Raw genomic sequence first — 23,473 nt, 5'->3', positions numbered from 1 at the left:
ACTACCTTAACTTAATGTCATTTGACCCACATCCTATTTGTGCCTTAACTTGGGCAGTTTTAAATAAACAAACACTAGATTTCTCCCTGCAAAAGAATGAAAGCTTGTTTGCTTACATGGTAGGTCAGCAAAGGGGACAAACAGGCCTGCAGGTTGGTCCCTCAACCTCTTTTGTAGGGCCTGCCAGCTAGGAATAGTTTTCACATTTACTTTGAAAAGGTTTAGGAAAAGAAAAAAACCTCAAAGACCTTATGTGGTCCACTAAGTGTAAAATACTCTTACCTGACTTAGAGGAAGTTTGCTGACCCCTTACATTTGATTATATGTGCTTCAGTACTTGCTGTTCACCATCAAGAAAGAAAGATACTCCCTATGTGCCTCTGTGTATATATACATACCTATAGATCCTATTTTCCTGCTCTTCAGCTAGGTGCACCCTGGAATGTGCTAAGAGCAGCCAAGACTGGAGAAATCCACAGTCCTTGGAGTTTTTAAAGCTTTAACAGCAGCTACACTGTAGAATTTTTCTAGAGTCATCTATTTTCAAGGGGAAAAAAGGTACTAACAGAGGTCTGGCTACATAAAATGAGTCTGATGCCACCCAGGCAGCGAGTGGCTAGTGCCCCATCCCTTCTTTCTTAAATTGTACAATAAACAACTTTTTAAGGCCTGAAAAACCAACTATGTACAACTATCTTTGGACTTGATTTATACAATTTAGGTCACATGGGTAACAAAATACACAGAAGCTGTTAAATTTATCATACATATTTACTTAATCTATACAGAATCGAGTAGATAAAATCAGATTCACATTAGTGAAAAATCTCTACAAAATGTCTTTGAAAAGCAAAACAAGACTGCCTCTTAATTCGTATCCTCATGAAAGACGGGCTGTAAAAATAAAGCAGTGTGTTTAGCACAAACTAGAAGATATTTGCATTTTTTTTCACAGTAATTTCCATCTACAGTCTGAAAGAGGTAGATTTTTCTGCAACACCTGAGAATTGAATTGTGATAACCAGGTGTAATTAAAGGCAGTTGCATATGTAACTAAAACATACTGGTCTCAAGACCAAGAAATGTACTCCTACAAGTCTGACGATGAAATGGTCCATTATCCAAGACCCAAGTTTTCTCTACTCCTGGAGTCTACTGCCACTATAAATAATACACATCAAGATTCCATGATGGTGCAACAAATGCAATTGAAGTGAATTCGACATTTAAACCTTTTCTGGGCCAGCCTAGTAGCATTACAGTGTTCTAGAATATGGTAGATACAGGGCGTGCTACAAAGCCACAACACTGGGCTGGTGAGGTGATTGCTTTAGGAGGGTGTCCACAGAGGGTCCCATTTGTTTTCATTCACAGGGTAATGGGAGGAAAGATTCTGAAAGGACACCAAATGCATCCCAGACAGAATCCATATCCATTAAACACCATGATAGCATCTAGCTAAAAATACACAGTAAGCCAAAAGCAGCAGGCCAAGTACTGTTAATCTTAAACATTGCTTTATAAAGCCCTTGAAAATATGCAACAGGTCCAAGATTTATCATCTTCCACACAGGACAAGCACCACAAAGAAACGTGGTGGGCTACACAGATGGCTTAATAAAACGTTACGAGCTCTACATCCAGCAGAGTTCTTGTGAAATGTGATCATTAGTACTAATTTTAACGTAGATTATACTTTTGATATATACCTTCATTTCCTCTCGGGGAAATGAGTCCAGTATTTCACTTAGTAGCAGAAGGGGGTATTTATAAGAGGCTGTTGGAGGAAGGAAGGTATGTTTGTTTTTGCTTCCAACTCATTTTGACACAGTAATTAGATAACCTATTTTGTGGATTTCTTTTCCTCCACTGTCTGGCCCCTTGATTAACATGACCGATGGTGGAAGCTTAGATATAATCCTCCACTTCAGGCGCTGTTTCCTATCTATTGGACAATTTTCAATTCTTTCACCCCAGTTTAGACCATGAATGTGACAGGACTTTACAAATAAAACTTTAACAAAGAAAAAACCCTTTTAACTGGACAGAACAGTTTATTCAGTCCAGTAAGCAATTTAAGAAGTGTCAGTTTGATAGTTTTGCTCAGTGGAATATGTTAGCATCAATTCTAATAGAGCCATTTTATTTCATCAAGTATTTCAATGCAAATTATACCAGGGAGCAAGTCAAAACTTTCCTCAGTGCAGCCTAATAACCACTTGCATAACTTAGCCACATTCAACATTATAAAGAACAAAGGAAAGTTCAAGAACGAATCCAAAAGTGATGTGCTTAACTGTGAACGTTTCCCCATTCCAAGTGTAGAGACTTTCATAATACTGGTTTTTGTCTTTAAAAAAAAGAAAAAAAGACTGAAAGCATAAGAAATAGATACTGACGACTTAACTCGGCCAAGTTGTCCCAAAATCAAAGATGTTGGTTCCACTCTTTCTGTTTTAGAAATGAAATCAGTTTCAGTTAGCATGATCCATAATTAAAATTCCCTTTTAAAAAACCTGGAGAACTTGGCTGGTGGGACTCGGAACAGGCGAACACCAACTTTCAAGCCAGAAGGTAGTGGAGGGATCTCTGCTTAGCGAAAGCCACACATGAACTGACCCTCACTGTCTTGCACTGACAGAGCCTATTGGTGACGGCTTCCCGTGGGAAGTGGGGCTCATGCACCCAAATCCCAGACCGACAACCACCCACCCACCGTACTCCCCAGTGAGCATCCAGGTGGTCCAAAGTCACACACTGGTACTAACCAACCAGAAACCAAAGCAGCATGACTGTTTTTAGTTACATGAACATTAAGCCTGTTTGTCCGACGATTTACCTTTGCTTACAAGTGACACCTTTATGTACATATTCTGCCAAAACTTGGAGAATTCAAGGCTTGTAGCCATCTCAATTTGTCAAGTGATATAAATATTATCAAAACTAATATGAATCAAATATGCTATGCTTGTTTCTGACCCAACCCTAGAGTTTTATTTTTACCTGGCATTTAAATGGACTATTAGCCAAAACTAATCATCTTGCTATTTTCTTTGTTTGAATAATGGGGGGCCAGGGCATTTACATGAATATTGTTTTCACATTAAGGAACCATTATCAGAACAAAGTTCCCTTGTAATGGTCGGCCCTGTCTTGAGTGACATTTTCATTAGGATAATTCTGTGCAAGGAGTAGGGAAGCAAGGACAAGGCAGTGACCACATGCATTCCAGTGAGATGTGCAACACAGCTGAGGAATTTGTATTGAGTAAAACTATTCAGAACTGCTAAGCAGCCTCCTGTACCACGTAAGTCCAGTAGTTCTAAGAAAATACAGATATGGTAGAAAAAGTAAGAAAATTTTCACCACAAAACCAATAGTTACTACTAACAGAGAAAATTATACACAAAATATAGCTCTCAATACAGTGCTCACACTTCATCTCAGTCAACTGACTCGATGCTCAGCCCAGCGCCTGCAGACATGGCCTCGTGTGCAGCCTGCGGGGGGACTCCGGGGGCACTCAAGGAGGCAGTGTTCAGCTCCCCGGGAGAGGCCGGGGCAGCGCACGGCTGTATCCCAGGAGGTGCTAGATCCGCACCTGCCACTCTCCCTGAGGCCTGCTCCTTCAGGACCTCCACCTTCTCATTGAGCTCATTCCTTTCCGTTTGAAGAGCCCTGCACAGCTTCTCTAACCGTTCCAGTTTTATTTGAAAGGCCTTGTATTCCTTATCACGGACAGTCTTCTGTAACATTAAAAAAAAAAAATTACGTAACCTTGTTGAATATGAATCAGGTTACTGGATACAAAATTAATCTGAGCCATACTGGAAACTACTTGTTTAATCACCTCTTGAACATGTTCAATTTCTTCAAACCCCTCCTAACATTCTAGATGGCCTCTGCATGCACATCTACGTATACCACAAGATTTTTCAACACAATTAATACTGTCCTAGGGTGACAGAATTAAAGTCTCTCCTTGTCATGTTTCTTAAAAATAACCATAATCCACTTTTTAAAACATTTTGTACTGATGAAATATTAAGGAAATTCAAGACTAGCATCACCAAGAGTAGCAGATAAAAAATTAAGGGCCTAACTAAAAACAGAAAAGGACTCATTTCTACAAAGATTTCTGTTTTACCAATTTTTAGATAAGAACAACATTCAAGGTATGAAATTTAGAGTTTGCAAACAATACATTTTACCTTTATAAGACTGGCAAAAAGTCCTTTGCTGCCTTTTTGAAAAGACTGTCAAGGCAGAAAGGAAGGCACCTGCACTGTTCGCCTGTGCTCCCTCACTGGGAAGTCCGATCAGTGCTGCTCAAGGTGGGGCTCTGCACCAGCAGCATCAGTGCCCCCACCTGGCCGCTTGTTACCAAGGCCGTCTCCGGCCCCACGCCAGACCTAGTGCATGGAGGGGCGGGGGGCGGAGGGGAGGGCTAGCAATCCTGGTCTTAACAAGCTGGAGTTTCATGCAAGCTCAAATTTGAGAAACTGCTGCTGTAGAAGGAAGCAAAATCCAGACGCGCTACAGCCATCTCCAACACACGCCTGGGCTAACTACCCGGGAGGCAGGAAACTGGATACCTCACCAGGCGCCCTGCACCGACAACCCAACTCACTGCCAGGGAAGCCACAGGCCTCTCGTTAGCAATCCTCCCACCCCCAGCTCTGGCCGGTAGTCCCCTGCGATCGCAGTGTCATAACTCCCGTCCCCTGCCCTGTTCGGTGCCCAAACTCCCCGTGACTAAGAACACAGTAATTGAGGGAACCCCCTCACCTCCTCAGCCATCTGCAGAAGCGCCTTGTTATTGTTTTCCCATTTGGTCCGCCATATTATTGTTTCTTTTTCCAGTTTCTTAATTTTCTTTGTCATCTGTGAATTGACACAATTGCGAATTTAAATTCTAATTTCCACTTCTTATCTCTACACCTTGGCCCACCACAAAGAAGTCTGCATGTTCCTCCCGCCCCCCGCCCTCCGCCCTCGCCCAGTGGACAGTCGGCAGCAGAGCTTATCTCAAAGCTCCTAGGGCGGCAGCAGCAGGAACCCAAGTCGGGTTTCATATTATGAGAAAAACAAATACCTCGATTTCAGAGGTGGCAGCCTGTGGAGGAAGCTGTCAGAGACCACACCCTGAGCTCTCAGGTAAGGCTGGAATGCATCTTTCATTCCAGCTGGGGGAGAGACAAGACCTCCTTCTCCCCAGGTTATATGGGAAAATGCCCACGTTCTTGAGTTTTCTCTCCATTAAACTAATTCATCTGATTCTTGGAAAGACAGGTTTTCAGCCCCCGCAAAAGGTTAAGAATGGGTGCTCTACCACAACCTCCGAGACCACATCAGTTTCAGAACTGGAGAAAGCATAATTTAGGTAAGACGCCAATGACCAAGGAAAAGATAATAGTAGTTAATCCTTAGCTTTGGTCATCCTCACAATTCACAACTGTTTTACTTCAGATTTTGCTAAAGATATAATGGGTCCAAAAATAAGGGGAATGTTCTATGCTATAAGGATCCAGTTTTCAGAAATTCAGAATGAGATTCATCTCTGCTTGTCAACGAGCCCCGTTTTCAAGCTTCCTTTATGCACTGCTGACTGTGCCCCAGCTCTGATCCCAGTTGGGCACTGAGCCAGGTGCTGTTAAGGGAAACGAGGATAAGACAGAGCCAGTGGGAAGAGCTTGTGGAAGATCTGGGTTGAGTGCTGACCGACAGTCATTTCTGTAGCGACTAGCAGAGAGGCATGTGTTCCAGTCCAGAGGATTCTCCAGAAGGATAGTGAACTGGCAAGTCCCTGTCTCAAACTCTGTTCCACCTCAACAGGGCACGCATGCTGGAGCCCAGCAAAGGCATTCACTATGTGTGCGAGTTCCCCCTCGACTGGAGCCTCAGCTGAGAGGACTGCCAGGCGGAATTCATCTGCTGCTCACTGAATTCTCCACATTACTGGGTCTAAAAATACCTGAGGGTGGTAATTTGAGCACTTCACATGGCCAAGCGCTGTCTGAAATACTCTACTTTATGAAGGGTAGGAATTTTTGTTATTTTTAACAAGAAAGGAACAGAAAGACACAGAAATGTTAAACAATTTGTCCACGATCACACATTATACGATGCTATTGGGACATTAAGCCCCAGCACACACTCCTACCCACTACATAAGATCTAGTCAGAGCCATGACTACCATCACTGAACGCTTACCAAGGGCCAGGCACTGCTGGACTTCTCCCCAACCCACCACCATGTTTAAAAAGCCCCCATTTTAATGGGAATATGCCAGGGAAAATAAGGATGGAAGGATGGATAGATGGATATAGATGTATATATTTTGATTCTTAGCTTGATATCAAGGATATCTTTTTCCCTAATGTAGGCAGGAAAATGAAACAGAAGCTAAAGAACTGGTTTGGTTGAGGGAGAAAGAATTCAGTGGGAGTACAGTTAAGAGAAAAAAAAACTAAAAAGGTAGAAATATACATATATCAGCCAACCAAAATATGTAATTACTGCCCCAGGCTTGGATGTCTTTAATCTTCAAGGACACAGAGCTTCGTGGAAGCGGGGGAGGGAATCACTTGAAGTGAATAAAACAAAAGACACAACAAGCAAAAAAGAAACCACTTTATTTCTAACAACAAATTGTATTTAATAGAGGAATTCACTTTACTAAGGACGGAAGTCTAAGAGCATCAAGGTCACTAGCTATGTGAGGTACACTGAGAGCAAAATGACCAAATATGATGCCACTGGAGGACCAGAAAAGATGCCATTCAGACAGCACCATACCAACACAAACTCACCCAAGGAGTGAGCATGCTTAAAACAGCTTCTTACATAAATTCCCTTTTAGGTAATCTTCTACTAAAAATATGCAAATACCTTTTCCATTTCCTGCCGGAAGGTTGTAAACAATTCATTGCTTTTTGCCATGGTAGTCTGGAATTCTTCAAACTTATCCATATAAAGAGAAAGCTACAGAAAAAAAGTATGAAATATTCTGAGCTCCAGGCAAACAATTTAAAATGCCAAAGACTTTCAATAAGAACATAATATGGTTAAACATTAGGTAGTTGTTATAACCAACAGAAACAACAAATGCATGCCTGACCCTTGGACAGCAGACATAGATGGCTGAAGTTCTAATAACCCACTGAAATGCACTGAAACTGAGGACAGTTTTTGACTTACCCATCTTTAGATGTGTTTAAAATGTACAAATATTTCCTAGCTCCATTCCACCAATTGTAATAAAAACTGAAGAATCTGGTATAGCTATAAATTTCATACAACTAATCCTTGATGAACTACCCCCTCCTCTCCTTATATATTTGAAAAATTGTCCTTGGAAAAAGATCATTCTTTTAGAATACCATCCGCACAGTTCTTAGCTGGATATCAAGGATATCTCTTCTCTTTCCTTAACATACGCAGGAAAATGAAACAGAAACCGAAGAATTGGTTTGGTTGGGGGAGAAAGAATTCAGTGGGAGTACAATTAAGAGCAAAAGAAAAGGTAAAAGAGGTGGAAACATTGATTTCTCTTATTAATTCCTTCCCTCAAGGAATTTCTATTCTAGCTGGGAAAATAATGCTAACCGACAAGCCAAGCAAAATACAGAACGTGCAGTCACCTTTTTCTTCCCAATAGAACAGTTCAGAGAAGTCGGGGGGAGACACACTAGGGGTCAGAACAGAACAGTTAGGGAAAGCTTCATTTGGGCAAGGCCTGAACTAGGCCTCAAGGGTAGACTGAATTATTTCCTTTTTAGACCAGGAAGGAACCCTTTAGGGCCCATCTAATGTAATTACATTATTTTCAGGATGAGGAAACAGGCCCAGAGGAATAAAGTGTTTTGCTCAAGATCACACAATACACATAAGGAAAGCAGAGAAGAACAAAAGATCATCAGAGGCCAAGAAATAGCATATGTGATGCCTTTCCACTTCTAGTAGTGCTATATGAGAAATATGCAACAGAACAACATGAACAGGATGGAGAGGGGGTCGGATGTGACGTGATGGAACCAGCCCACTCACAGTCCTCAGGTGGGATGGGCCACATGGAAAGCACTTCTATTAGAAGCTGCTGTATGTGGGAGGGAGAAGGAGACAAAGCAGTGTTACCAGTGATGACAGGCTAGATGAGATGACTGTGAGAGAGCCAAAGCACGCAGAAAGGTGATGGCAAGGGCTAGGATGAACAGAAACCCAGGGACAAACTAGAGAAGAATGCAGAGGAGTTACGAGCAATCTGTCGAGGGGCACACACTGACAGTGCCTCTGAGGCTGCTGGCCTGGAGTCGGGAACAAGGGTGGTGCTCAGGCAGAATGAAGGAGCAGTTCTGGCACTTGAGGGGGATTAGAAATTGTGGCAGTTTTAGCATGATCCATTTTTACTGAAGATGGAACATCCAGGTTAGACTGTCCTATCTGCGAGTTCAATGCTGGCCCACACTAGGCAGTTCATAAGTGGCAACTACCCTCACACCTGGACCTATGTGGCTGGATTACAAAACATGGGTCAAGACACACCAATAAGACGATGAGATCATGGTAACTGACATGGTAAGAGCACAGAACGAGACCGACTCTGGGGAAGGACAGCCACATTTAGGGGACAGGAAAAGGAAGAGGTGACAGCAAAGGAAATAAACTAATGATCAGATAACATGACCGAGGGTGACACAGATGACAGACAACCGAAGTTGCACTGATAACTACCATGAAATTGGAGCTGCCTATGAGCTTGGTAGAAGGGCCCTCTGGTGGCTAGCACTAAAGAGTTATCAGTGACTCCCACATTAAAGTCCATCTTTCGAAGCCATATACAGTCAGCCCTCCATATCAGCAGATGTGAAACCCACGGATTTGGAGGGCCAGCTGTATTCATTGTACTATGCCATTTTATATAAGGGATTTGAGCATCTGCAAATTTTGGTACCCTTGGGGGTTCCTGGAACAAATCTCCCTAGATACTGCGGGACAACTGTATAGACTTTTCATACCTTTTCCCCATACATTCTCTTCTCCATTTAAATGGACAACTGAATTTATAGGGCTAATAAGGGGTTCAAATTTCCTAAAAGCTTTCTAGCACGATAACTTACGGTGGAAAGTTCAAAAGACTTCTTGAATTTTCATTCTAAGTTAGGCTAGCTTTATAGGAAATGAATACCAACACATTGTAAAAACGTGCCCAAAGACAAATAGCACTTAAAAGAAGTGTTCGTAAAGATTCAGGCCAGTCTCCAATGTATCAGTTCATTTCAGAACTAATTTAGAATACTTATATTAAAGAAACTTATTATATAATAAACTTTGAAAAAGAACAATATTTTTCAAAAGAATGTAATATAATTAACTGAAAAAAGGTGAATTATAGGTACAAATGCCTAATTTCACCTGTCCATAAAGACATGGGAAGTCTTTTCTGTACCTTTTCTTTCAGTGCAGAGACAGCATCTGCTACCCTTACTCCACACAAGGCAACCACAGAGAAAGATTGCATTAGGATAAACTTAAGGGGTCTGAATTGAAAATTAGGAAGGGCACAAAGAGAAGCCCAGGCCCAGATGGCTTCATGGGTGGATTCTACCAAACATTTAAAGAAGAATTAACACCAATTCTTCTCAAACTCTTCCAAAAAACTGAAGAGGAGGGAACACTCCCAAACTCATTCTCAAGGCCAGAACTACCCTGATACCAAAGCCAGATAAGGATACTACAAGAAAACTACAGGGCAACACTCCTGATGAATATAAATGCAAAACTTCTCAACAAAACACTAGCAAACGGAATTCAATAGCACATTAAAAGGATCACACACCATAATCAAATGAGATTCACCCCTGGAATGCAACGATGGTTCAACATATGCAAATCAATAAATGTAATACACCATGTAATAGAATGAATGACAAAAATCATACAATCACCTCAATAGATGCAGAAAAAGCATCTGAGAAAATCCAACATCTGTTCATGATAAAAACGCTCAGCAAATTAGGTATAGAAGGAACATACTTCAATATAATAAAGGCCATATATGACGGACCTACAACTAACATCATACTCAACAGTGAAAGGTCCCTCTAAGATCAGGAACAAAACAAGGGTGCCCACTCTCACCATTTCTATTCAACACAATACTGGAATTCCTAGCCAGAGTAATTAGGCAAGAAAAAGAAATAAAAGCCATCTAAATCAGGAAGGAAAAAGTAAACTTGTCTCTGTTTGCTGAAGATATGATCTTATATACAGAAAATCCTGAAGACTTCACCAAAACCTGTTAGAATAAATTCAGTAAAGTTTCAGGACACAAAATCAACATACAGAAATCAGTTCCATTTCTATACACTAACAACGAAATATCTAAAAAAGAAATAAAGAAAACAATCCTATTTATAATAGCATCAAAAACAATAAAGTACTTAGTAATAAATTTAACCAAGGAAATGAATGATCTCTACACTGGAAACTATAAGACACTGATGAAAGAAATTGAAGACAAAAAAATGAGTGGAAAGATATCCCATGTTCATGGATCAGAAGAGTTAATATTGTTAATAAAATGTCCATCTATATATTCAATGCAATCCCTATCAAAATTCCAATGGCATTTTTCACAGAAAGCAAAAACAATCTTAAAATTTGTATGGAACCACAAGAGAGCCTAAACAGCCAAAGCAATCTTGAGAAAGAACAAAGCTGGAGGCATTACATTCCCTTATTTCAAACTATACTACAAAGCTCAAGTATTCAAATCAGTATGCTGCTGCCATAAAAATAGAGACATAGATCAATGGAACAGAACTGAGAACCCAGAAATAAACCCACACAAATATGGTCAAATAATATTGGACAAGGAAGCCAAGAATATTCAATGGGGAAAGGACAATCACTTCAATAAATGGTGCTGGGAAAACCGAGTAACTACATGCAGAAGAATGAAATTGGACCCCTGTCTTACACCACTCACAAAAATTAACTTGAAATGGATTATGGATTTAAATGTAAGACCTGAAACCATAAAACTCCTAGAAGAAAAGATAGGTAAAAAAACTCCTTGACTGTGGTCTCAGCAATGAATTTTTGGATATGACACCAAAAGCACAAGCAACAAAAACAAAAATCAACAAGTGAAACTACATCAAACTAAAAAGCTTCTACACAACAAAAGAAACAATCAACAAAATGAAAAAGCAACCTACGGGATGGGAGAAAATGTCTGCAAACCATACATCTGATAAGGGGCTAAGATCCAAAATATATAAGGAACTGAACAGCAAAAAAACAATCCAATTAAAAAACGGGCAGAGGACTTGACTAGACATTTTCCCAAAGAACACATACAAATGGCCAACAGGTACATGAAAAGATGCTCAACATCACTAATCATCAGGGAAATGGAAATCAAAACCACAATGAGATATCACCTCACACCTATTAGGATGGCGATCCTCAAAAGGACAAGAGATAACAAATGTTGGCAAGCATGTGGAGAAAAGGGAATCCTTGTGCACTGTTGGTGGGAATGTAAATTGGTGCAGCCACTATGGAAAACAGTATGGAGATTCCTCAAACAATTAAAAATAGAACTACCGGGGGGCCAGCCCCGTGGCTTAGCGGTTAAGCGCTCGCGCTCTGCTACTAGCGGCCTGGGTTCGGATCCAGGCGCGCACCAACTCACTGCTTGTCCAACCATGCTGAGGCAGCGTCCCACATACAGCAACTAGCAGGATGTGCAACTATGACATACAACTATCTACTGGGGCTTTGGGGAGAAAAAAGGAAAAAAAGGAGGAGGATTGGCAATAGATGTTAGCTCAGGGCCGGTCTTCCTCAGCAAAAAGAGGAGGATTGGCATGGATGTTAGCTCAGGGCTGATCTTCCTCACACACAAAAAAATTAATAAAAAATAAATAAATAAAAAAAAATACAACTACCATATGATCCAGCAATTCCACTTCTGGGTATATATCCAAAGGAGATGAAATCACTATCTCAAAGAGATATCTGCACCCCTGTGTTCACTGTAGCATTATTCACAACAGCCAAGACATGGAAACAACCTAAGTGTCCACTGATGGATGAATGGATAAAGAAAATGTGGTATATATATATACAATGGAATATTATTGGCCACAAAAAAGAAGGAAATCTTGAGATTTGTGACAACATGGATGGACCTTTAGGGCATTATGCTAAGTGAAATAAGCCAGACAGAGAAGACAAATACCATGTGATCTCACTTATATGTGGAATCTAAAAAAACCAAACTCATAGAAACAGAGTAAAGTGGTGGTTGCCAGGGGCTGGCCGGTGGGGAAAATGGGGAGACACTGGTTAAAGGGCACAAACTTTCAGGTATAAGATGAATAAGTCCCAGGGATCTAATGTACAGCATGGTGACTATAGTTAGTAAGACTGTATCATAAACTTAAAAAAAAAGAAAGGAAAAAAAGAAAAGTAGGGAGAGCCCCCATTAAACACTACCTCCACAGCTCTAGCTGGGAGTGGAACTGCATGGTCAAGAGGCAGTTTTTAAAATAGGTTATGTGCCCATAACACAAAATTCTCAAGATTTTAGGTATGAAATTGCCATTTTGTAGGTCAAAGAAGTCAAGTATCAGCAATTGCATATAGTTCAACTTAATACAAAAGAACTAAAATATGAAGATTTATCAGTTTTTCTTTAGTTGGAAATTAGCTGACATGCATGGGACCAGACTGAGACAGGGAGAAAACACCTGGGCTATTGGAAAGGGGACACTGCAGATAGCGTGAACAACCGTCCCAGTCTGCCTGAGACCTAAGTGTTTCCTGGGACATGGGACTTTGCAAAAACCAGGAAAGTGCCAGGCAAATCAGGATGAGTTGGTCTCCCTAAACAAAGAAGAAAACTCCACCACGGATGCGCGATCTACTCTCAGTTCTGGCTGGAAACAAGCAAAAAGCATCTTAGAGGAGATTCAACATATATATCAAATGAACCATATATTTTTCTTAGAAGTTCTACTATCCCCTGCTGTCAAAGTTACCTGCTGTTTTAGTTGTACTTCTTGCTGTTTCATTTGTTCGTATTTGTGCCTCGATTCTGTTGCTTCTTTTAATAACTAGAAAACAGAAACAGTCTGGCAGAATACTAATAGTAATTACAAATATGACTCCAATGTCAAATGGCCAGATAGTTAGGCTTAATCCTTACACTTATTATTTTAGCAAGAACCACAAGTCTACAGATGAAACATTCTGTTACATCAATTGCCAATTACTTATATCTTCGATCTGTTTCACTTGTTGACACTTAAGAATGCTGGAATAATCTTTTATTGCTTAAGAAAAAATACCCCAGAGGGCTAGTAATAGGTTTACAAAACTCAGGGTTATATTGCTGTGTTTTAGGTGAAAATAATTAGAAGTCTAATAGTCCAATCTAAGCAGAAAACATGGCTAGGAATCTTGACATTATCTGGGTGATTTAGAAAAGCCCCTCTACTCCATGAGGGGCCAGATGAGGCAGGGTGAAAGGGTATGGAGGAAACAATAAAATCGAGGCCTGGTTTCTGATCACTTTTTAAAAAGCAGGGGAGAGGAGGGATGGGAGTTTTAATTTATGTACTTGGGTTTTCAAGAAAATTATATAGTGTTGCATAGTAGGCAGCTGTGAAATTCAGTCCCTGAAGTAAAATGTCACGCATAGTCCAAATAAGCCTTGAAAAGTCCTTCAACCAACTAGAGAGCATACACATGTAATGTACACATGTACGTGTGTATATATGAAATTTATACTCCAGCTTTGGAAATGTCAAATGTTTCTTCAGTTATGCACAGGATAGCACTGTCAGTTCACATGGAAGGACCACGCTGTGTAAAAAATGCATCTCTCTTAACCCTAGACTCACATTCAGCATGACACATTCACATCCTGAGGGCCCCCCAGGAACCAAGTCTTCATACCCAGCTCACCTCAGGGCTTAAGTGAAGGCTGGATGAACAGTCCTCATTACCATAATCATTTCTCACTTTTATTACTGTTTTGGTTAAGCACATACAGTTGGATTTGCATTTGTTAAATAGACATACCCAATGAGATTCCACTGTATTCACAATTATTGACAGGCAATTTAATCTGAGCATACAACAATGCTGAGTGATTAGGGTATAGAGAATTCTGTTAAAATTTAACTAGAAAATTATACCAGAGTAAGTAAACAAAGCTTCCCTGGTTTCAAGTTACTTGTTTGAAAACAAATGTAACAGTATATAGGAGACCCATGTTTCGTAAGCTTGGTATTATTAAATGGAATTGCTGAATTTAATGTGCTATATACTGGTATAATTCTTGAACTTGGTGACCATTACCTAAAAAGTGAAATAAATATTTTAAGCACAGAAAAGTCAAATGTACAGGTCTTTCCACTAACTTGGTCTCTCATTTCTCCAGTATATCTTCTCCATAAAAAGTTAAATAGAAATAAAAAGCTGAATGCTAACACACACAAATGCCCTTCTCAGTCTAGAACAAAAAACTAGTTAGCATGACCCAGGTGCTACATTCAACGCAGAATAAGTTTAAATGTTTTAAATGGCTTTGGTGACAATTTTGGCAATAATTTCTTTTTTTAAGAAATAGAACTTACAAATTCTCTCTCTCTTTGATGTTTTTCATCAGCTTCTTTTATCAGCTGTGTTGTCTGCTGAAGTTTGGCATCCACGAGCTGTTGTTGCAGTTCCTTATGTTTGAACACTTTATCAATATGCTATGGGAAAAGTAACATCTTCTATCACTTAATAAAGGAGGAACAATGACGAGGAAACATAACACAAGTTAAAAGACCTTCTTTATTATCCTGCTTTTGCTGCTAATGCCACCACAGCTGCTAACATTGGGTCCCTCTGTCCCCGCACCTGCAGAACCCTGTGCTTTGCAAACACCCCACCCTGTACCCCTCCCTTTCAGAGGTGGGCCATCAAGCACCTCAGCAACTGCAGCTCGTACTTCTATTTCTGCCCTAAATGAAAATGAGCCTCAAACTGTATCAAGAAAAAGATGGATAAGGAGATTAAACTGTTAAATCCATACATCATACACAAAATTCCTGGATATTTTTTTTTCTGCCCATTAAATTTTCCCAAATTTCTCAGGTGGAGGCAGCATGCTGTGACAGTAGAAATGGCCCGGGGTCAAATCCTGACTAATGTGTGGCCCCAGGCAAATTCTGCCCCTGCTGAATCTCAGTTCCCTTACCTATGAGGGGATAAGCACACCCACTTCGCAGAGTAGTAAAAGCCAATGCAATGGTTACACTATGTAAGGCACTTGGGCCTGGCATATATTAGACATTTGGTAAAAGTTATTTTTTACTGTTATTTTTTCCAAATGAAATTGTTAAGTGGTTATTTATGTACAATAAAGTCACCAGGACACCCCTTGTCAGATGCAGAAAAAGTAACTCTTCTTGACCAAAGAGACATTTGATAATATTCAAAATAAATAAGATTCACAAGTAATGTGATTTAACCATATATAATTATCAAATTTTCTACATCTGTGATGTGGCAGACTGTCATATTAAACAACAAAACTGAAAGGATAATTTTAAGAAAATTGAGGGCTTTATAATCTAATAGAAAATTTATTCTCTAGGACAAAAAAAGTTTCTTCAATAAACACACTGTAAGAATAAAAAAGAGAGAAAAAAGGAAATCTTTATATTAGAGACTTGAGACATATCAACCAGTGAAATGGATGCAGTTTATTTGGATCTTGATTTCAAATAGCTTTTGTTTTTTTTTAAAAAAAAAAAGGGGGAGAGAGACTCAAAAATGTGAACAATGACTAGATATTTAATATTAAATAATTTTATTGTTAATTTTTTAGGTGTGAAATGGTATTGTGGTTATGCTTAAAAAAGAATCTTATCTTTTTGAGGTACACTCTCAAATATCTACGAATGGACTAATTCGACACCTTGAATTTGCTTCAAAATAACCCAGGGGAAGGTGAAGAGATACAGGTGAAACTATGGTTTCATCTGCTGAAGCCAGGTGATATATTCTCTCCCTACTTTTAAGTTTGTAATTTTCCATAATAAAAAGTGAAAAAAAGCAAAAGGCAGAGAGAGTGATAAAATCTTTTAACAAACTTAACAGATTTTGAAGGGCTGTATGTAAAACTCTAAATTAATATAATCTAAAGTTTGCCTTCAAAACTGGATACAATAACCGACAGAGGTGCCTCAATCTTTTTTTTTGGTAATTTTAATCAGCTATTTTAACCTGTTTGTGTAAGGGATACAACACACATAAAAGCATGACTTGTTACTAACGTAAACGCAGGGGATGCAGCATTTAAAACTCCAAGGCCTCCACCCTGCCCATCTGACCTCTCAAAGTGAGGAAGCTTTGAAAGCAGGCGATCATCTATTTCCTCTTAATCCAGACATCACCTCTGAACTTCCCAACTAGCTTGTGCCAGTCTTAGCTGGAGGCCAATGACCAAGATCTGCAGCCATACATCCGTCCAGCAAACTTTTTACTTCAGTGGGTGTACGTATGAGGGTTTAGAAATAAGTTCCTTTTTTCTCCCCAATAGTCTAAAACCCCCGTTAAAAAAAAAAATCTGAAACATAGGTGTAATGCAATGGTAGTACAGACTGTACAGATTATCACAGATGTCTGAAATATGGGATATTTGGGGACTGAACACTTATTATTAGTCTAGATGAGAGAAAAAAATCTGTATGCTAAAATCACAATCTTCCAGTATCACATGGAAGACAATTGCCTCCTGTACCCGAATCCACTGATTCCTGGGCCATCGAGTGATGATCCCAAAGAATGTCACTGGTGTGGTGGCTGAGCCTTATCCTAATAAATGCCCAACTTCCACTGTGCATATACAAAAGTTCTAAAACATCCTGTGACAATAGTTTTACTTTAGGAGTGAATGGTGAAAAGTTCATGCTCATAAGGAAAAGCTGTCTAAACAAACAAAAGGTCTTTACCTCCTCCCTCAGTGCATACTGTTCAATGAGCTTCTTCAGTTTCTCTCCCAGTTCGATGTTTTCCTGGCGGAGTTTGGCGTTGTGTATGTCATGTTGTTCCAGCTGTGCCTGGATTTCATTTAAAGTAATTTGGAAGTGTGCAGTTGCTTCTTTACGTCTTTCTTCCTCCTCTCGTGCCTGCTGCATATTTTCTTCCTTATTATCCAAAATAATTTCTGTTAATGGCATAGACCTATAGATAAGACGCTCACAAAAGAAGCTGGTGCTATGTGGATTCATTTATTGCTGCCCCGAAGTGTTGCTGCCGAACTATAATTCCTACCCTTTACTTATGACCAGAAGGCTCTCATTTAAAAGCAAGCAGCTTTTCCTAAGCAGATGGAGCAATCGGAGAGAGACGCTAAATGCCCTGCTCTAAAGTAAGTGCTAGGTGACCATTTAAAATTCATTTCCTGAAAGGTAAGCAAGGAGCTTCTCCACACAGCCAGTTCTCTCCATGTTATGTTCCCAAATACCCTCCTTGCTGGTTACACAGGGCAGCATCTTAAATCAGCCTGAAGAGATAGATCCCTTCCTGTAGCTTACTTTCTGGGTCACATTTTCTACTCCCCAGAGGGCAAAGGACAAAAGGAATCTGCATCTGGAAAAGCTTACTTTCAACTCTTGCTAGGATACAAGTGCTAAAAGACCTTTACATGTCTAAACAGTCATCAGTCCAATCAAAATGGTGATTTACTATGGGAAAAAAATACCACCTACTTTAATTAATATCTAAATCCAAGGGTTCAAAAGCAAAGAAAAAACTAACAGCTCCCACAACAGGTGAAAATCCATCTCCTGAGCGCTCCTATATTCTAGGCTTTGGGGCTTTGCTGTGGTGGGGGAGTTTGATGAGAGATTCCACTCAGTCCACATCATACCGAAACTGTACACCCCATGCCTCTGCTCTTTTCCTGCTTTCCCTGTTGGTACCAATTAATCTTTGGGTACTTGCTCCCTCTTCCTTTATAATCAGCCAAAGTGTAAGTGCTATTCTAAAAGTACTCAGCCACTGGGTAGTTGGGGTGGGCAAGGGCAGCCTGGCAATGGAGCTGATTCACAGCCCTGGAGGAGCTCAGCACACGTTTTTCCTTCCCACACTCATTCTGCCCCAAGTCTGTTCCTACTTGCTTCTCATTTCACGTCAACTTCTCATACGTGGTAATTAACCTCATCAGTGCTCAGCAGAAAATTGGCAACTTTGAGTTTCCTAAGGCACGGGTCCAAGCAGGAGAGCTGTGGTCTAAACATCCACCTCATCTAGACTCTCTATGACCAAGCATGAGGCACATTAAGAAGCATCAGGCCAAGCAAAATAGAAAGCAAAGTAGTGTCTCTGTCTCCAAGTACAGACAAGGATTTACTGCAAATAGGTACACGGTGATTATAAAACAAGCTAAGTCCGTCCCTCCTGAAAAACAGACAAATGAACCGACTAACCTTTAACGTCTTATTGTGACGCTGAAGCTCCCTGCAAAGAGACTCTAGTTTGCTTCTTGCCAAGATAGCCTTGCTGTGTTCACTCTGCAAGTGAACTTTCTCTTTCACGATCTGGGCTTGTTTCTTCTGGAGAATCTTCATTTGCTTCTGAACATTCCTGCTCTCCTCCAGCTAAAATTAATAAGCAGTTACATTTAGGAAGTACAGTGAAAACCTTGGAGTTATGGCTCGAAGGATTACAGTGAGAGCTATGGAACACATTTTCAAAAACCAAATATTGTAGTATAATTGTTATTTAAATTGTTTCATGCCATGCTACTCTGCCAACCTTCTCTCTTTTCCAGTTGTGACAGGAAAGTAAGCAAATAATATAGGGTAAGAAAAAAACAATCAATCTCAATTTTATTAAAAACAAAAAACTGATGTTTTCAGAAAACTTTTTAGGACTCAACACCATCAAGTTTTACTTTTCTGAAAAACACACACGGGCTACTTTATTCAAACGGTCCTCCGAATTAGAACTTAATAAGCAGCACTCAAGATTCCTTGTGAGGGCCGGCCCCGTGGCTTAGCGGTTAAGTGTGCGCGCTCCACTACTGGCGGCCCAGGTTCAGATCCCAGGCGTGCACCGACCCACCGCTTCTCCAGCCATGCTGAGGCCGCGTCCCACATACAGCAACTAGAAGGATGTGCAACTATGACATACAACTATCTACTGGGGATTTGGGGCAAAAAAAAAAGGAGGAGGATTGGCAATAGATGTTAGCTCCGAGCTGGTCTTCCTCAGCAAAAAGAGGAGGATTAGCATGGATGTTAGGATGTTAGCTCAGGGCTGATCTTCCTCACAAAAAAAAAAAAAAAAAAGATTCCTTGTGAGAAGGGAATCACTCCAATTTTAGGTTTGAAGGAAATGAGTCTATTTCAAGGTTAAATCAACACTAACAGATAAGATGGCAGCCCTACTGATCTTTTTACTTTAAGAAGGAAATGATGCTGAGTCACAATTTTAAGAGCAAGAGTGACACCTTGTGGCCTATCAAAACATACCAAGCATCTTAGAGGCAATATGTTTACAGCTATGAAAAATACCTTGACGGCAATTCCTGCCAGAAACTTAATTTGGTTTTTGTATAATACTTGTGTAAAGTAATCTTACTATGGCCTATGGGCTGCAGCACAGTTCAAGGAGGCCACTGGTTCTGCACACACTCTGTAACTCCACCGAGGGCTGGAACTCACCCTGCCCTCCCCGACTCAGGGTAACCACAACTCTGAATCCTGGGTTCATGACTCCTTTGCTCTCCTATTTTATGTCATCTGTGTGTGGTCCTAAAATAAATCATTTTGGTTTTAGTTGTTTTGACTCTATTGTGCCTAGTGCGACTGAGGAACTGAATTTTTTATTTTCCTTAAATTAATTTAAACTTAAGTAGCCACATGTAGCTAAGGGCTAGTGTTCTGGACAGCACAGCTGTGGATTATATTGCTAGGATTCATCCAGATTGTTTGCGTGTAGCCATAGATCAGGGGACAGCAAATGTTTTCTGTAAAAAGCCAGAAAGTAAACATTTTGGGCTTTGTGGGCCATATACGGTGTCTGTTGTGTTTTCTTCTTTTTTTAAACAACACTTTAAAAATGTAAAACCATTCTCAGCTTGTGAGCAGTACAAAAACAGGCCTTGCCCAATTTGGCCCACAGATTGTATAATATTCTATTTTTTAAAAAATATACCACAAACAACACACTTTACTGATTCACTCTTGTCAACGGGCATTTGGGTTGTTTCCAGATTTTATTACTCACAATGATATGAACATTCTCCTATGTGTTTCCTGGTATACACCTGTAAGAATTTCTCTTGGGTGTAAACCTAGATAGAAGTGGGGTTGCTAGGCAGTCATCTCTAAATGTTCTATTTCACATGACAATGCCAAACTGTTTTCCAGAGTGGCCAGCAAATTTATTCTCCCATCAGCGATTTATAAGAGATCATGTAGATGCACATCCTCTCCAAAACTAAGTACGATCAGAATTCTTAATTTATGCCACAACAAACAATGGGTATAAAATGGCATTTCACTGTGGTCCTGATTTGCATTTCCCTGATCAGTAATAACGTGGAACATCTCTCTGTATGTTTATGTACCTTTATGTTAAGATATCTTTGTATCTTTGTTTTTCCATGTCTATGAAATGCCTCCTACTACGTCTCTTGCCCAGCTTTCCACCGGGCTAGCTATCTGTCCTTTTCCTATTCATTTGCAGGTGTTCCTTTGATAGTTTCGATACTAAATCTTCTGTTGGCTATGTCTGTTGAAAATACGTTCTCCCCAGTCTGTAATGTGTCTTCTCTCTTTTAAAGTGTCTTCGATGAACAGAAAGTCTTAATTTCGATACAGCCAATTTTTGCAATCTTTTCTCTGATAGTGCTTTTTGTGTTGTAAGAAATCCTTCCTTTAACCCAAGTTTGGAAAAATATTCACCTATTAATATATGTAAATAAATCTAAATAATACCTAAATTTTTAAAACTTAATTTTTGACATTTAAGTCCTTAATCCACCTGGAACTGATCATTGTGTAGGGTGTGTAAGGATCTAATTTCATTTTTTCCCATAAGGATATCCACTTTTTAAGCTCCATTAATTTCAAGAGGATGGCAATTCTTTCCCAAATGCATCTATAGATTCCATGAAATGCTCTTCAAAATCCCCAAGTGGCTTTTCCCATGGAACTAATAAGTTGAATCTAAAATTTTACAGAGTAAAGAGCCAAGAATAGCCAAGATACTTCTGAGGAAAAAGTAGTAAGGAGGATATACCTACCCAACTGGATATCAAGATTGATCATTTCACTATAATAACATACACGAACTGAGTAAGGAATGAGGAAGAACAGCACTATAACGTACTTAAGGCTCATGTCACAGGCCTGATGGTGTCCACACTTAGCAAGTGAAATGTGACAATTTCATGGACCCGTGTTATCTGGTGACTGTGGTGGCCACATGGTCTCCCTGGTGGACAACCCAGATTACAGTGCAGTGTGCTACTCCACCTGCAATACAGGACTTTCCTACATGTCGGTGCCACACCAACAGTGATGTGAGATGATGCTGTCACAAAAAGGGCAGGAGACAGAAATGGCAAAAGGGAAGTTTTCTGAATAATCCTTGAGAAAAAGCTACTCCCTTGATGGTCTCACTGCTACATAACCTATATACTCTACCCTTTAAAAGAAATGAGTGTTGTTTCAAGAAATAAAGCTTTAGAACATTTTCTGAAAACAGACACATTTCGTCTTTCATACGTTCAGCACAAATCTAAATCTAAGGTAAGTCTTCAATGTGTCACATCCTCAAATGAATGTAGTGATTATTCCTGGTGCTTAAAAATAACCATTCCCACACACACACACACAAAACAAACAAAAGCCATTTACCTTAGACCCTTGCTACTTAAAGTGTGATCCAAGGGCTGACAGCATCATCATCATCACCTGGGAGCTTGTTAAAATGCAGACTCTCAGGCCTCAACACAGACCCAGTGAATCAGAATGTGCCTTTTAACAAAAGTCCCGATGATCTCTGTGAGTGTGAGAAGGACTGCCCTAGGCAACTATTTGCCCTTTCTTCTCCAAATCCATTCATGGCTGGCTGCTGTTGTCACATACTGGATCAGGTAACTAACCCTCTACCACTGCTTTTTTCTTTTACTCTTTTCTCAATTTTTTTTTCTTTTCCCTTTTTGTTCTTGTCTTTTTTTTCCACCACTTCTCACACGATCCTCCTCATGGGGATGGAACCAATAGGGACTGTCTTCCACAGCCAATGGAAGCGTTCCTTTCCTGAATCCAGCAATCTGACCACACTGTGTTTTCTGTCATCTTTGCATTTGTTCTAGGCCATTTTCATTGATGTGCAGGGTTTCCTGCTGCTGTGAATAGTAGAAGGTGCCAGACTGCTGACTGCCAGCTATGTGGAGGTATACACAGATCCCTTTATAAACTGAGGGAAATTAACTGTAATTCTTTGAGAAATGAACAGAATTCATTTTGTGTGTGTGTGTGAGGAAAATTAGCCCTGAGCTAACATCCGTTGCCAATCCTCCTCTTTTTGCTGAGGGAGACTGGCCCTGGGCTAACATCCCTGCCCATCTTCCTCTACTTTATATAGGATGCTGCCACAGCATGGCTTGACAAGCAGTGAGTTGGTCCACACCCGGGATCCGAACCCATGAACCCTGGGCTGCTGAAGCGGAGCGTGCGAACTTAAGCACTACGCCACCGGGCTGGCCCCAGAATTCATTTTTACAGCTGATCGTTGACAAAAAGTAGTGTTTATGATATGGAATAACTGCTTTAACAACAGATGAAAATGCATAAAAATTGTCAATGATAAGTCACATAAGTATTTCAAAAAGGCATTAATTTTAGCATTTCTATTAGAACCACTCACTCTAAGTTTCCCACAACCCTTATTTCAAAGGGTTCTATGACTTTCCCCATCTTCAACTTAAATAGGATGGGAGTGTCTCCATGTTGAAATTGCTTTCATAATTTTAAAAAGAGAATTAATGCTACTTGAAATAACGTAGGCCCAGAACAAACGAGGTCAATTTCTTTGGAAGATGAAAAAAACAAAGCCTGGCACCTAGTAGATGCTAAATAAATATTTTTCTGAGACAGAGTATTGTTTTAATAGACTATTTCAACTAACTCACAATTTCAATCACAATGGTTAGAGCCTTTATCTCTAGAATTCCCTTGGGAAAAGTTAAATACAGGAACCACTATACCCCAACTGACTGGCATCAAAAGCATCACAACACAGGAATGAAAAGGCCAACTTAGAAATACTCTAAGTTTTAAAAAATCTATGCCATATCTGAGCATTATAATGTTCTATATCATCATATAAAATGAAGTCATACAAGCAACAAAAAGCCTCAAGAAATAATATTCTCTTCTTCAA

General features: G+C 39.9%; 1 protein-coding gene across 1 annotated transcript in view; it reads right to left on the bottom strand.

Moving 5' to 3' along the window:
• Nucleotides 1-752: 752 nt before the first annotated feature.
• Nucleotides 753-23,473, bottom strand: part of TXLNG (taxilin gamma) — a 57,980-nt gene continuing 35,259 nt past the window's right edge. Inside the window, exons 5-11 of the mRNA XM_058535348.1 lie at nucleotides 18,502-18,672; nucleotides 17,023-17,217; nucleotides 14,656-14,775; nucleotides 13,054-13,128; nucleotides 6,893-6,985; nucleotides 4,789-4,884; nucleotides 753-3,746 (exon numbers count right to left, since the gene is read on the bottom strand). Coding sequence (XP_058391331.1) covers nucleotides 3,444-3,746; nucleotides 4,789-4,884; nucleotides 6,893-6,985; nucleotides 13,054-13,128; nucleotides 14,656-14,775; nucleotides 17,023-17,217; nucleotides 18,502-18,672 — 1,053 coding nt within the window. The 3' untranslated portion in view covers nucleotides 753-3,443. The remainder of the gene's footprint in view (nucleotides 3,747-4,788; nucleotides 4,885-6,892; nucleotides 6,986-13,053; nucleotides 13,129-14,655; nucleotides 14,776-17,022; nucleotides 17,218-18,501; nucleotides 18,673-23,473) is intronic.

The sequence above is a fragment of the Diceros bicornis genome, chromosome X (assembly GCF_020826845.1).
Source record: "Diceros bicornis minor isolate mBicDic1 chromosome X, mDicBic1.mat.cur, whole genome shotgun sequence".
Lineage (NCBI taxonomy): Eukaryota > Metazoa > Chordata > Mammalia > Perissodactyla > Rhinocerotidae > Diceros > Diceros bicornis.
The sequence above is the reverse complement of the archived record's forward strand: the minus strand, read 5'-3'. Positions and strand labels throughout refer to the sequence as shown.